The sequence below is a fragment of the Camarhynchus parvulus genome, chromosome 3 (assembly GCF_901933205.1).
Source record: "Camarhynchus parvulus chromosome 3, STF_HiC, whole genome shotgun sequence".
NCBI lineage: Eukaryota > Metazoa > Chordata > Aves > Passeriformes > Thraupidae > Camarhynchus > Camarhynchus parvulus.
In genome coordinates this window covers 43,753,216-43,766,739 of record NC_044573.1, presented here as the reverse complement: position 1 = coordinate 43,766,739, position 13,524 = coordinate 43,753,216, and the positions used below count along the sequence as shown (strand labels likewise).

Genomic DNA, 13,524 nt, shown 5'->3' with positions numbered 1-13,524 from the left:
AAAATTGCTGCTGTGTAATACTTACTGGGACAGTCTTGGTTTTAATCTTCTGAGCACATTTTAGCTCTAATTTAGTTCTCATAAATAATCCTTAAGTATCCTTGAAATGTGTTTAAAACTGCAATTTTAGAACACTTTATTTCCGTGTTCAAAGCACCTGCATTTTTTCAGTAAATTGAGTTCAACTTTTCTCTAAAATAGAGATATTTTTATCTTAAATGTAAGCAGATTTATGCAGACAAGTTAAATAATAAAGGTGAAAGTGTTGCGATGATTTCCCTATCTTATGTTGAGTACTCTAAAAATAGAACTGTGATCCAGAAAATTACCTGTCAAAGTTAAGGAACACAATCTCAAATTAACTGATGTCAAAATGTGCAGATTTGGGCTTAAAATGAGAATATGAAAACACACACCCTCATTTTTTCTTTTTTGTTGTTTACATAGTATGTGCATGGATCCAAATGACGAGATGAAAGCTGGTCTGCTGGCACAGGCTGAATCTCCAGGGAATGTTTTCCTTGTGGGCAGGTGGCAGCATTTGGCATTAAAATACCTGCAGAAGCCAGAAGGCAAGAAAAATTTCCATGGAAAGCTGTTGCTCTGGGTTTCTGGTCAGAGGTAAAGAACACATTAGTTGTACCTAGATATTTATCTTTTTTTAAAGATATTTTCTGTAAAGAAAACATTGCATTATTTTGGTGCAAGCTGCAGTTAAGGTTGAGTAATCTTCTAGTAGGATAGGAGAGGGAGTATGTTACACTGTTTGGAATTCTTTAGAATATTAGAGATATCCAGAATATTCATGGATTACTTTGAGAATTGTCAGTTTATACCATGGACCAGTGCAGACATTAGTTTTTCTTCATCACAAATAAGTGAAAGAGGCAAGTACTACAAGATTTTGAGCAAGATCCAAAGTAAGCTATGGCATGAAGTTATCAGTAGGCATAATGTATCTGGTTGAATCCAAATTAGGGAGGTGTAAGTCAGGCAATACTGTTGGAAGTAGGAATTAAGAGGAGTAGGAGAAAAGGCAGTCACTTTGTTCCACTGAGAAAAATGAGTAGGGAAGAAAAAAAAATATTTCAGACAAGAACTGATGATGAGAAGTACTATTTCCACTGCCAAGTTGAGGTCCATGCTCCTAAATGAGGTACCTGATACTACTTGAGTGAGCCTGTGCCTGCATGAATTATTCACTCGTTAGAGAAATAGGAATTTATTAAATATCACAGTCTTTAGCCTTTCTTCCTAAAGTCCAATCTGTGAAGGCTATGTTATGTCTGTGCATGCTGGTATTCAATAAAGTTCAAATATGGAGATATAGGGGAAAGCTAAAAATAATAGTGTTCTCCCCATGTGTAGTTGTTGAGGCCTCTCTATATATAGATTTAGTTGCTAGTTTGCTAATAGTTAGGCTCTTTCAGAAAGCTTTGAATTACCTTTACAGTCCAATCAGTCTGTTTATGTAAAGGCACATAAAGCTAATTGGATGCTTTCTGAAAGCATCAGGCTTATTGCCTGTGGCTGTGCAGCTCACCAGTTCTGACAATGTTCCCTGGTCCAAGCAAATCCTCAACATTGTGTTTTCCAGCCTTTGGGAGCCACAGTTTTCATGAGGTGCATTAGTATGCTCAAAGGACTTTGACTTGTTAGGAATAGTAGAAATGATTGAAAAATTGTGGTGTTTTAGAAGTGTGTAGAGTGTTACATACCATTTCCTCTTTGAGGTCAGAGGAAAGAAGGAAGGTATTTCAGAGCTAGGAAAACCTGATTTCATGGAGACCCTAGCTGGGACTCTATTAATCTGTTCTGTGCAATATTGGAATGCATATATCTTATGTTACTGAGTGTTAGGTGCCTGGATGTTGAAGAGGACTTCAGTAATTTATTGTTGATGACAGCATGGCTTCTTACCTACTGAATATTAAAATTAATTTTAAACCTCAGCTGAATATTTAGGTAGCAATTTTGACCAGTTCTTAATATTTCAACTTGTTTGTTTATATGTGTTTTTAGGCAATGTGAGATTAATTTAGATTTTGCACTACCAAGGAAAACAAGCTTATCGTCTGACAGCAACAAAACATTTTGCATGATTGGCCATTGCACATCATCCCAAGAAGATCTGCTTCGATTGTCGGGTAGATGGGATCTTGGAAATCTGCTTCTATTTAATGGTACTTTTGTATGCTTTTTCTTGAATAAGTGCTCATTTCCTCTTTCCCCTCCAAAACCAATTGCTTATTTTAATGTCTTTTTTAACATGCCAAGTTTTTACAGTAAAAACAGCAATACACCCTTTAGGAGCATAATATATCAGGGAGAATGTAGGTAAATGTTTCAGTATTGGATACGTCCTAATGTGTCCTTCTGCTATATTCTCTTGCTTTCTGTTTAGTGCCATAATTGGCGAATTTCTTAGAATTTTTTAAAATAATACCTTGGAGTAGAGGATCGAGAGATATTTGTATTTGCTCTATTGTTTTTTTTTTCTTAAAGCACTCAGCCTCTCACCTGGAAATTTGATTTCACTTACCTGCTGCTAACCTGCTAGCTTCAAATTGCATAAAGCATATTAAAAAGCTAACAAAATCTGAACCACTGAATGCTTGGAGTTAAGCAAGCTTATTTCTGGAACTTGTAGTGATACTTTAGAGATTTCTTTAGATGTACAATTCTCCTCCTTCCTTGGGAAGTCTTATCTAGTACTTCTGGCTGTTTGCTTAATGCTGAAGGCTGGAACCTTGCTGCTTTGTCACCTGGCATTTCAGATGATGTGGCCCAGTCAGGACTGCTCCACAAGTGAGATCAGTTTGCCCAGGATGTGTCGTGCATGCAGGTCCTGTGTGTGCAGGTGTGCATTTGTGGGCCATAGGTGAGAAACTTGTCATCAATGTGACCTGTAGAATGTACATGATCTGGTTGCCACCTGCCTGCCACCTGCATAACTGATGTATCCAGAGAGCACTGGGTTTGCTGCTGTACAGTTGTCATGCATCCAGAATCACACCTGAATCCTTCTGGATGCTTTTGAGTTTGTGTTCTCAGATCACAGATGACCCAAGATGTGCTGCCCAGAAAGGGGAGGAAGGTTTATTTGGTCTCCTACTTCCTATGGGTTTTTTTCCACTTCTATCAGTTGTAGTGAGCTGTTGTTGCATCCTGCTCAGTCACTGCCCAAGTCTCCAAGACAATGAAGCATTTTGTTGCTATCTGTAATCTTGCTATGCTTTGAAAGCTTTGAGGAGGCTTGGATAGATGACTTCTTAATTCTAAAAAGTGAAATTATTCAGAGATGTTGATCTTCAGTTCATGCAGGTAGTTTTACTGACTTGGTTTCAGTTGCCTTTGCACTGAATTAATGTGATGTGTCAGAATTCACTGATCTACTGTAGCTAATAGCAGTCATTAGGCTGCACTGATTGTTTCATCATCAGAGCCTAAAAAATCCAGTTGGTGACATTCTTAGTAAAGTCACCTATCCTATTAGCCAATGTATGAATTTTGCTTTATTGTATAGTAAAGAGTTAATAGATTTTTTTCTGGATTTTAGGTGCAAATATTGGACCAGAGGAAGCGTTTTACTTATACACGTGTGGCCCAGACTTCACATCGGTAATGCCTTGTAAATATGGCAAAACATTGACTGACTGCTCTAAGTACATAAGTAAAGAGATTCTACAATGTGAACAAATTAAGGAGCTCTTCATGACAAAAAAGGAAGTGGATGTTGGGCCTCTAATTGTAAGTTTCTACTTAAAAATGGTCCTTAATCTTTTAGAACTGATTAAGAAAGTAGGAATGTGTTTCCTGCTGTTTCCCAAAGTGCTTAATTTGATCAAAACAGAGATGATCAAATCCTCGTCTCATTAAGATCATTGTGGGGCTCTTCCTACTTATTTTAATGGGAGCTGACCTCCACACAGGGTGACCATTTCATCTTGCTTTAGGTTGGGTTCTGAAAATTTCTAGATGTTCTAGCATCTGTAACTTAAATCACACACATTAAATCATTAATTCATGCACATTAAATCATAGTGGATAAACAGGTGCCTCCAAAAGCTTTAGGATGGATACATAGCTCTTCCCTCCATTAGTGCAAAAGTAGCCAAGGCGTGCTAAATTAACCTTTTAAGATTAAAATTGAGAGAAGAAATGAGGATTTATCTGGCTTTAAGGAAGCAAAAGAATTAATCAAAATTCCTTGAAGGTTTTGGAGGAATTAAGTTTGCATCACGTTTGGCTGAAAAGTAATTTTCCAGCTGGGAGGTACTGCTTTTCTCATCTCTCCTGCCTGAAACAGCTCTGCCAGATGCAGGTGTAAATATACTTATTGCTAGCAGACCAATAAAATAAAACTTGCTTATCAGTCAAGCCTGCTATATTCTGGGAATTCATACACTAGTAATTCTTGCTGTATGAATTGTTCCCACTAGAGGGATTTTTCTGATTTCATTTTGTAGCTGTAGGCAAAGGCTCATTCTGTCTGGATGTGATCCCTGTAGACAATGGTACTAAATTTTGAGTAGGTTAAGAAGAAATAAATTGGATAAGAGCTTAACAAATCAGTCATGCAACTTATAAGCTTATTTTGCCTTAAGGAAAACCAGCTAGGCAGAGGGAAGAGCCCTGTGCTCAAGTGATAAATCGGTCTTTGCACTTTTCCATAGAGTGCAAGCTCCTTAAATGAAATTTTTTCTCTATTTCAAATAACCTTCCAAAAAAGATCATTTTACATTCTGTGAAAAAAAGCTACTTTCCATAGGAGCTTTGGTTTTGGTTTAAGTCTCTTCATTAATGAAACTTGTGTTGAGTTTCTCTTATGACAAAACTGATTAAAGAATAGAATTAAAACAAAAAGCTGGAGAAGATTTTAAAAAACACCAATATTTTGAACTTGCCATTTTAGAAAAGGAAAGTCTCCACTCAATACCTCTATATGCTCATTTTATTTTAAGTTTGTGCATAACTTTGTTTTTTATGCAAAACAGTTACGTAATTCTTCAGGTGATGAGAGGAGGATCCTTGGTGAAATTCCTTAGTGTTTTCTTAATTTTCTGTGCTTTAGCTATTGCATGCATTTGCTAAGATTTGGGAATCCTGCTGCATTTTAGTGTACATGCCTCCACATGCAACCTCAGTGCATGTTAATGGTTAAGTAGAAATGAACAGCCAAAGTTGTTACTACTTGCTGTTAGGTGACTTTTGTGTTTGGCTTTTTGTGTCCTTAGTGGCAGGGTGGGGGGGGAGGGGGGGGATTTCTGTTAAATTTCTAGAAAAAAATTAAATTCCTTTCTTTTCAGGAGAGTCTTGCTGTTGTTTATACCACAAGCTGCCCTGGTCAGTACACCATATACGAGCCTGTCATTAGACTGAAAGGTCAAGTGAAAACTGTACCTTCTCAGAGACCTTTCAGTTTGAAAGAAGTTCAGAGCAATGCGTTGGACTCTCATCACCTAAAAGCACTTCAGCCAGTTGAATATAAAACTCTTCAGAGTATACTGCATGAAATTGGAGGCACTGGTGCATTTGTTTTCCTCTTTGCTAGGGTAAGGGGGCTGGAGGAGTAGGGTGTGTGTATGTGTTCTCCCATATAAAATTTTCCTCGTATCTTGTGCAGAAAATCACATTATTCTAGCTGCCTTGCTCTATTCTTTGTGATGCTTTTCTGTTAAACAAAAATTGTGGAAAATACCTGCAGCATAAGACTGCATCATGCAGGTTGTCTTAAACTGGAAAAGTAATTATAATTCTGTTGTATTATGGCTTTTATAATATTGCCAGTATGTAAGATGGAGTTATATTATGATTTAGAAATGGGGCTTTTAAATATCAAAAGAGATTATCTTTAGGGATGCTTTAGAACTGATTATATTTTTTCTCTCATTTTGAGAAATTCATTGCATATCTCTAACCACAGGATATTCACAATGCAAGTATGAATAAATATGAAATGACATGGTGTGCAAAGCTTTATTTTTTTTTAGTGAATAGTGAGAGTTTTTTGGTGATAACTCTTCACCTGTCTTCAAAGGCTTATCCTAAGAAAAATGGCTATTTGAAAAATAGTAAGACCTTAACTTAGTTACTGCTTAACTGTGACCTGTACATGGAGAGGCTGATGTTTGTGCTAGCTGTCTCTGAAGTTAACTACAGTTAATTGAAAATACTACTGTAGGTCTAAGACTTGTCTGATTTATATACCTCTGGTATTGCTCTGAGAGATAGGGTGAGAGCAGTAACAAATGCACATTAGATTATGGTTATAAAGACATGGGCTGTTGTAATTTCGGCACTGATAGTAAACTCTGAGGTGAAAATCCTAATCCATGTTATTTTATTATGTAAATTTATGCTGAGTATCTGCTATAGATCCTGCTGAAGACTGCATCAGTAAGGCAAGCAAACGATAGATCAGCTGTGAGACAATACAGGTCTTATAATCCAGGTGTATAAATGTGTAAGTGCAGCAGAATTAACAGGTACATGTCAAGAGAACCTATAGGACCCGAAATCCCATTAATGTGAGATTTCATTCTTGTATTTTTTTGGTAAAAATACTAGTTGCTCTTGGACTTCAAGAATTGTAGAAAGCAAAGAGGGGGAAAAAATTCATGGTCTTCATCTATAAATTTGCTGGTCTCTTTATGGATAAAATAAAACTTCAGTGTTAGACATTTACAGCTAGACTTAGTCCAGAACTTCAGGAACCTTTTTTCATAGCTTAAACACTTAAAAAAAAAAACTTTTTTCAGGGCACACAGTTGATTCTTATTAGCAGCTCATGTATTTCATAACCTTGTGACTTTGTAGTGTGGCAAGTACCTTCTACTTAAAATTTATTTAGAACAGATTTTTTTTCTTTGAAAGGGATTCTTGTAATGGGACTTGTATCTCCTTAGCAGATCATTATTCAGCACAGTAGAAATTATCACTTCAAGTATAATATCGGAATGTGAACACAGACAAAATGAAGGTTATGTACATAATCTCAAATGCTTTAGAAGAGATAAGTAGTTACTTATGGATTAAGTAGTAGGAGTGCAACAAAGCTTTTTTCTAGATGTTTCCCACTTAAACTGTCTTATTAAATTTGCCTTTTCCTCAGGTAGTAGAGATTAGCAGCTGTGAAGACACTCAAGCTTTAGCACTACAACTTATACTATCTTTAACAAAATACAATCAACAGAGAATACAGGAGATGGAGAACTGTAATGGTTATTCTATGATTCGTCGGGTGTTGATCAAACCAAAATGCATTGTTGGATTTTGCATGCTGAAGGTAAAGTCTTCTTCTAAACCTGATATTTTGTTCAATATTAGGACAAATCTAGAAACTTCTGAGATTTTAATTATACATTTGACGCTGCTTTTACAAAGGCGGAGCAGTGATTTCAAGCAAAATTAGTGTTGACCTGGTAGATATGTCTTCCCTATCAAGTGTATGCTGTCTCTTTAAATATTTTAATTTTTATAAATGGGATAGAACAATTGTACTGCTTTGTTTTGATACTCAAAAAAAAATCCCCCCTCTTTAAGACTCTCCTTGAAGGATGCTGCAGTGATGAGATTCTCTATATAAATGAAAATGGGCAATTCCAGCTTGACCCAGATTCCACTGCAGTTATTCAAGATGTCCAGTTGCTAGAAAAGCTGCTGCTTGACTGGAAGATATGGTCTAAAGCAAAGGTAAATACTTTAATTTTGGAAATACTTCAGATTTAAAAGTCAGTATTTAAAAAAAAAATAAAGTATTGTCATGCCTGAAATTAATCTCTCCAGTTACATGATAGTAACTGAAGAGTAGTTGTAGTTAGTTAATTAGTATGATTTTCTAAAATTAATGTTCCTTGTTTTTCTTTGAATAGCTGTTTGTAATATCAGTCTCCTATGATTAATGATGGAGGTAGCCTTAGTTCTGTGAATGTGCTGTATGCATGTTATTTGAATTGATAATTTTTTTGTGGAAAAACTAAGGAGGACCTGTTTTCTCTTGGAGTTAAACTGTTGAGAATAACTGTTTAGGGTTAATATAGCTAAGAAAGTACAAAACTAATTTTTGGCAAGTAATTTTTCTTTTGTAGCTTAATCATTAAAGCATGCTTAATTTTGTACAAGCGTGACTTTACTGAGTAGTTTCTAACCTGTTCTGACTTGGCCACTTGTACTCATTTAGTCATCATCTTAGGTGTAAGACTAACTTGACTTTGTGTTTGTTTTTGTTTTTTTGTTTTCTCCCTCAGTATGTAGACTCAGAAAAATATTTTTGAAGCTACATTCCTGTTTTTTGTTTTTCAGCAAGGTGTTTGGGAAACCCTGTTAGCAGCTCTAGAAATCCTTATCAGAGCTAACCATCACCAACAGATGTTTAACATTAAGCAGCTATTGAAAGCTCAAGTGGTCCATCACTTCCTGTTAACTTGTCAGGTTCTGCAGGTACTTCCACTCTGAAATCCTACTTTGTGCTTGGCAAATACTCGTTTTTATTTGGGGAGGGTGGTGTAGAAGGGACTAAATTCTGTAGCAAAAGTTGAGTAGACTGTCCTCTGTGTTTCCAGACTACTTCCATCTTCTACAGGTATTGTTGCTGTAAACTGGTTCAGTTCCCTACTGGGTGCTCCATTTATTGCTGGGCAGGAGGAACAAGAGCTTCAACCATCTGGTGTGATTTGGGTATCTAGACTCTAGGTTGCTTGCACAGCCATACACCAGCAGGAGCTGAAATAAACTGTCCCTTTTCTACAGAAGTACCTGAGATGTCTCTTGCTGATTCTTGTCTTTGTTACTGAAAGCCAGATACTGTGCAGGTAGTGAAGCTGTCTGTGCTGTATCTCATCACACCTAATGGGGCAGCCTGACTGCTGTGCTCAGTCTGAGCACTCATGTCAAAATTTTGGTATAGTAGTAGCTTCCTCCCTGGCATGGAAATACCTGTGTCAGAAAGGACTTTAGAGAAATGCTTCAGTCCTTGTGATCAACACTTGTTAAGAACATGATTTTGAAATGGTTTCCTGCTTATAGTACATGTATCCATTTGTGAAAATAAGTATTGTAATCACTTTTCCTGTACTCTTATTTTCTACCTTACATTCTTTTTTACTCTGAGTTTCTCATTTCAGCACATAAAATTTATTTATTGGGTTTTTTCCTCTTTTAATGATTTTTTTACAGAAATATTTTCTTCATTTTAGTATCTGTAAATTTTTAGTTTCTTCATTTTTTTGTGGTGTTCCCTACTTTTGAAACTTGTTAGTGATATAGTTAACTTCTCAAATTGTATATTAGTGCAAATGCCTAGATACAGAATGTTTCATAACATTTCTCCTGTCATTTTGCATACTGGGGAAAAAGTTATTTTCTTGATTTAAAAAACACTCACATTGGTCAATGATTTGGCAACTTTGTGGGGACTGATGGAACAAAGGTGAAACTATATAAGCCATTCTCTTTGGAAAAACTTATTTAAATTAACTTCATTTAATCTTTTCTCATAGCAGTCTCAGTTAAGGTGCTTGTGTATCAAAAAAGGAGGTAAATTTAGAGAAGTTGCAAAGAAAGAAGATAATCACCATGCTCACCTTTTGTTTTGGCAGGGTTTCCCACAAGTTTCTTGAAGTTTTGTTCTAAAATCCGTACTCTTTTAATAATTTTTTCCAGGTAGCTGTTAAACTATATAGAATGCTTATTAAGCTGAAATGATAAATATAATAATACATTATTTCAAATGTGTATGTTCATAAAAATGGCTACTGAAGTGGAAATACAGATGACTCAGTGTGGTCCTGCTCAGAAATTTATTAATATATTTGAATTACTGGTATTGGCAACTATTAATTTCTCTGAAAATATGTAATCCAATGACAATGAACTATACTTTCAATGGTGATTCATATTTTTAAGTTCCAGCATTTCATAGCAGGGCAGCATAGCATGCTCATTTTCCTAAAAATCAACCTGCATAACATATGTAATATTTGGTTCATGATGGACTGAGGTAACATCCAGGACATACAGTATCTTCTCTCATAATTAAAGAATACAGCTTTATTAGCTCTTTATTAGCTGAGCTTCTTTTCGTGTCTGTGCTACTACAGCATGACAACTGAAAAAAGACAGTTTGTCAAATTAAAATTGTAAGTAGCTTACAGTTGTACTACTCTTTCTTTCTAGGAGCATAAAGAGGGACACCTTGCATCCCTGCCTCGAGAGGTTTGCAGGTCATTTGTGAAAATAATTGAAGAAGTACTTGGTTCTCCCCCAGACCTGGAATTGCTGACACTGGTCTTCAATTTCCTCTTAGCAGTTCACCCTCCCACTAATACCTATGTTTGTCACAACCCTACCAACTTCTACTTTTCCCTGCATATAGGTAAATATGCCACAGTTAGATAAACAGTAAGATAAAAATCTGGGAATAAACGAATATTTTTAAAAAAACTTCCCTGTGTTTTAATGAGTATATATTAAAAATTATTGAACTGTTGGAACTTAATACTGTAAACTACTTTTACTTTTCTGAAACAGGTTACAGTTAGACTTCTACTTGGAGAGCTTTCTTCTGTCTGCAGCCATAGATAATTTCTCTGGTGGTTATGCCTTTAACTTTCTTGAAGTTTGATGCTGCTAAATGATATGCTTAAGTTTAGCTGTCTGTGTGGACATTTGTCTATGGGCAAATATAGAAAAAAACATCTAGCTTACTTGTAAATGGAGCTTCTTCAGAAATCTGTATTTGGTCCTTTCTCCACTTCTGCTTTCTTTCTTCCTGTAACTGAATTCTAGGAAAAATAAAGGACCCACGGAGCATTTTTTGCAATTGATGATTTGCACTGCAAGACATCATTGTGAGGCCCCATCAGTTCATTGCAGACAAGCTCCTGGCAGTGCTTGTGGGCTTTGAGGGGTGCAGACCTAGAACAACAGCTGCTTTAATATATCTATGCTGGATGGTCACGTTGGCAAAATGATGGATATGAGCTTTAAAAAATATTTCTGTATCTTCTTAAAAATGTGAAACAATGTATAGTTCGTGCTTTAATATTAGCATTGTACAACCTAAGCTATAACTTAGGTAAACATGGAAAGCATTATCCAAGTTTGAAATATTTTCTCCTTTTGCAAATACCTGTGTACCTCAAGTTTTAGTGATCAGTTTCAAAGGTAGCACAGTTGTGTTTATCTGTATCTGTCCTCTAATATTAACTATTGTAAAATTCTGAGTAAGGGGAGAATGCATGTTTTGATACCTGAAGCCTTTTTAGGCTGTTTGAGAACAGCCACCTGTTTTTGATGTGACAAAAAGTCAGTTGTCACTACTTGTATGACTGCAAGGACTGTCTTTAAATGTAGTTGTTTTAGTATATCATAATATTTTTATTGTTCTAAAGTAAATTTTGAAGTCATACCACTAAACCAAAAAGTGTTTTTTCTCAGTTGTTTGGACTTGAGAACTTCTCCTTAGCCACCAGTGATCAGCTCCAAATGTAACCACCACTCACTACTGTGAGTCCAATTTATCAGCAATGCAAACATTAAAAGCTTTTATGTAACTTTTCCCCTTATCTTTTCTTTCTAGATGGCAAAATTTTCCAGGAGAAAGTCGAATCACTTAGGTACCTGAGAAATTCCAGCAGTGGTGGGAAGTCAGTAGACAATTCTGCATTTGTGATTACATCTCCAACTGGATTTACGGCTTTACCACTGGAAGGTAAAACAATACTGGAGAAACAGGGATATTAAGACACAATTCTTTGGCAAATGACTAGAGTGCACTAAAGTGTTACTTTCCCACAGATATTTCTTACAAAGCTCCCCCTGTCCTTTGGAGCTTGATGCCTGAGCAGCAGAGTAAGAAGGATGGAACAGAACATGCTACCTAAATTGCTCTTCATTCTTAAGTTAAAACAAGTTGCCTGGCTGATGGCTCAGGCAGTGAAATGCGCCAGATAAGCAGAATCATTTCATTTGTTAAACAGACCTGCTAGAGATGTAAGAGAGTGCCCTGACCAGGCAGCAGCTGAAGTGGTCAGTCATAAGCAGCTATCTTATCTGGGCAGAGAGCGCTAAGCTGATACTTTTCTTTCTTTGTGCATAATCCCTAACATGCACCCGTATATTTCAGGTCATGTGTGACTGGCTATGTTCTGAGTATCACAATGTAATACCTTTTAGAATTGATATCTTGTCGCTACTTTGTTTAGGAAAAGGAAATTGGGTCTTCAAGCACTACTTCAGTTGAAACAAGTTTATTCAAATTTTTTTGGTTTTTCAGTAAAGAACTAGTATGAAGAACATATTACAGCACTAAACTGTGTATGGAATCAGTCCTTTTCCCCATATGGAAAGCGTATGAAAACTCATTCCTCTAAATAAGTACTTTTAGTACTTTTTTAATGTCAGTATTACCAAATTATTGGTTTTGAACAGAGATTGTTCATGTGAACCAGAGGAATACTCAACATAAATTTTTGTGAAAATGTTTGTGTGATTGTGATTCTTAATTTGAATTTCCAAATTTATATAAATAAATGTATAATTTATATACTCTTATATTTAATCAGGGACTATAATAGTGATAGGACAAGGAGTAATGGATACAAATTAAGAGAGGAAGTTTACGTTAGATAGTAGGAGGAAGTTTTTCACTGTGAGGGTGGCAAGACACTGGAGCAAGTTGCCTGGGGGAGCCTGTGGATGCCCCAACCCTGGCAAGTGCTCAAGGCCAGGTTGGATGAAGCTCTGAGCAAATTGGTCTGGTTGCAGGAGGTGCTGGGACTGGAAGATTTTAAAAGTGCATTCCAACATCTTAACACTGTGTGATTCTATAAAATAGCAGAACTTGTATGTGTGTTAGGTAACGGCTACCTGCATGTGGATTTGCAATTTTTTGTTGTACTACCTGCTGATGTGTGTGAAAGCTTGACTAAGATTTCTGCAGCTGTGTAGGTCTCCCTTGTTCTGTGAAGGCCAGCTTGGGTCTGGCTGTGTTGGTACATGTATGTGTGTATGTATATTCATGTATTTCTTTCATATATTTCATAAATTTCTCATAAAAAATGCATTCCTAATGCATTGTCATTGCCTTAGTACTAACTGATGCATAGTTTTCAAAATACTTGTGAATGGAAAAATTCTCCTTTTCCTAGTCTAACAGGTAACTGCTTCTACCAGTCTTGTGTACAGACATCTTTCTCTCTCAAAACTATATTTTGTTAAAGACTTGTAATATGCTCTGAAAGTTTGACTATTTTCAGGTCAAAATGTGCAGTTAAAAGGAAGCACTGTTAATTAAAACATTTAGTTATTTGTTCTAAATTTGAAGTATGTGTAAAACCTTGGTGGAGAAGAGTTGCTGAGTAGAAATTTGATGTCCACTGAAACACTGCAGATTGGACCTCTTACACAAGGCTCCAGATAGAACAAGCTGCTTTATTTGACCCTGCTTTGGGCAAGGATTCTGATGTAGACGCCTCCAGATGTGCCCTCCACCCTCTGTGATTCTGTAAAAGTTCCTGCTGA

General features: G+C 36.3%; 1 protein-coding gene across 1 annotated transcript in view; it reads left to right on the top strand.

Annotated features, from left to right (window-relative positions):
* The window catches only part of LYST (lysosomal trafficking regulator), a 77,524-nt gene that overhangs the window by 31,688 nt on the left and 32,312 nt on the right, over nucleotides 1-13,524 (top strand). The window contains exons 14-22 of the mRNA XM_030944839.1: nucleotides 448-621; nucleotides 2,023-2,183; nucleotides 3,560-3,750; nucleotides 5,310-5,555; nucleotides 7,115-7,288; nucleotides 7,546-7,695; nucleotides 8,305-8,442; nucleotides 10,177-10,375; nucleotides 11,582-11,713. Coding sequence (XP_030800699.1) covers nucleotides 448-621; nucleotides 2,023-2,183; nucleotides 3,560-3,750; nucleotides 5,310-5,555; nucleotides 7,115-7,288; nucleotides 7,546-7,695; nucleotides 8,305-8,442; nucleotides 10,177-10,375; nucleotides 11,582-11,713 — 1,565 coding nt within the window. The remainder of the gene's footprint in view (nucleotides 1-447; nucleotides 622-2,022; nucleotides 2,184-3,559; nucleotides 3,751-5,309; nucleotides 5,556-7,114; nucleotides 7,289-7,545; nucleotides 7,696-8,304; nucleotides 8,443-10,176; nucleotides 10,376-11,581; nucleotides 11,714-13,524) is intronic.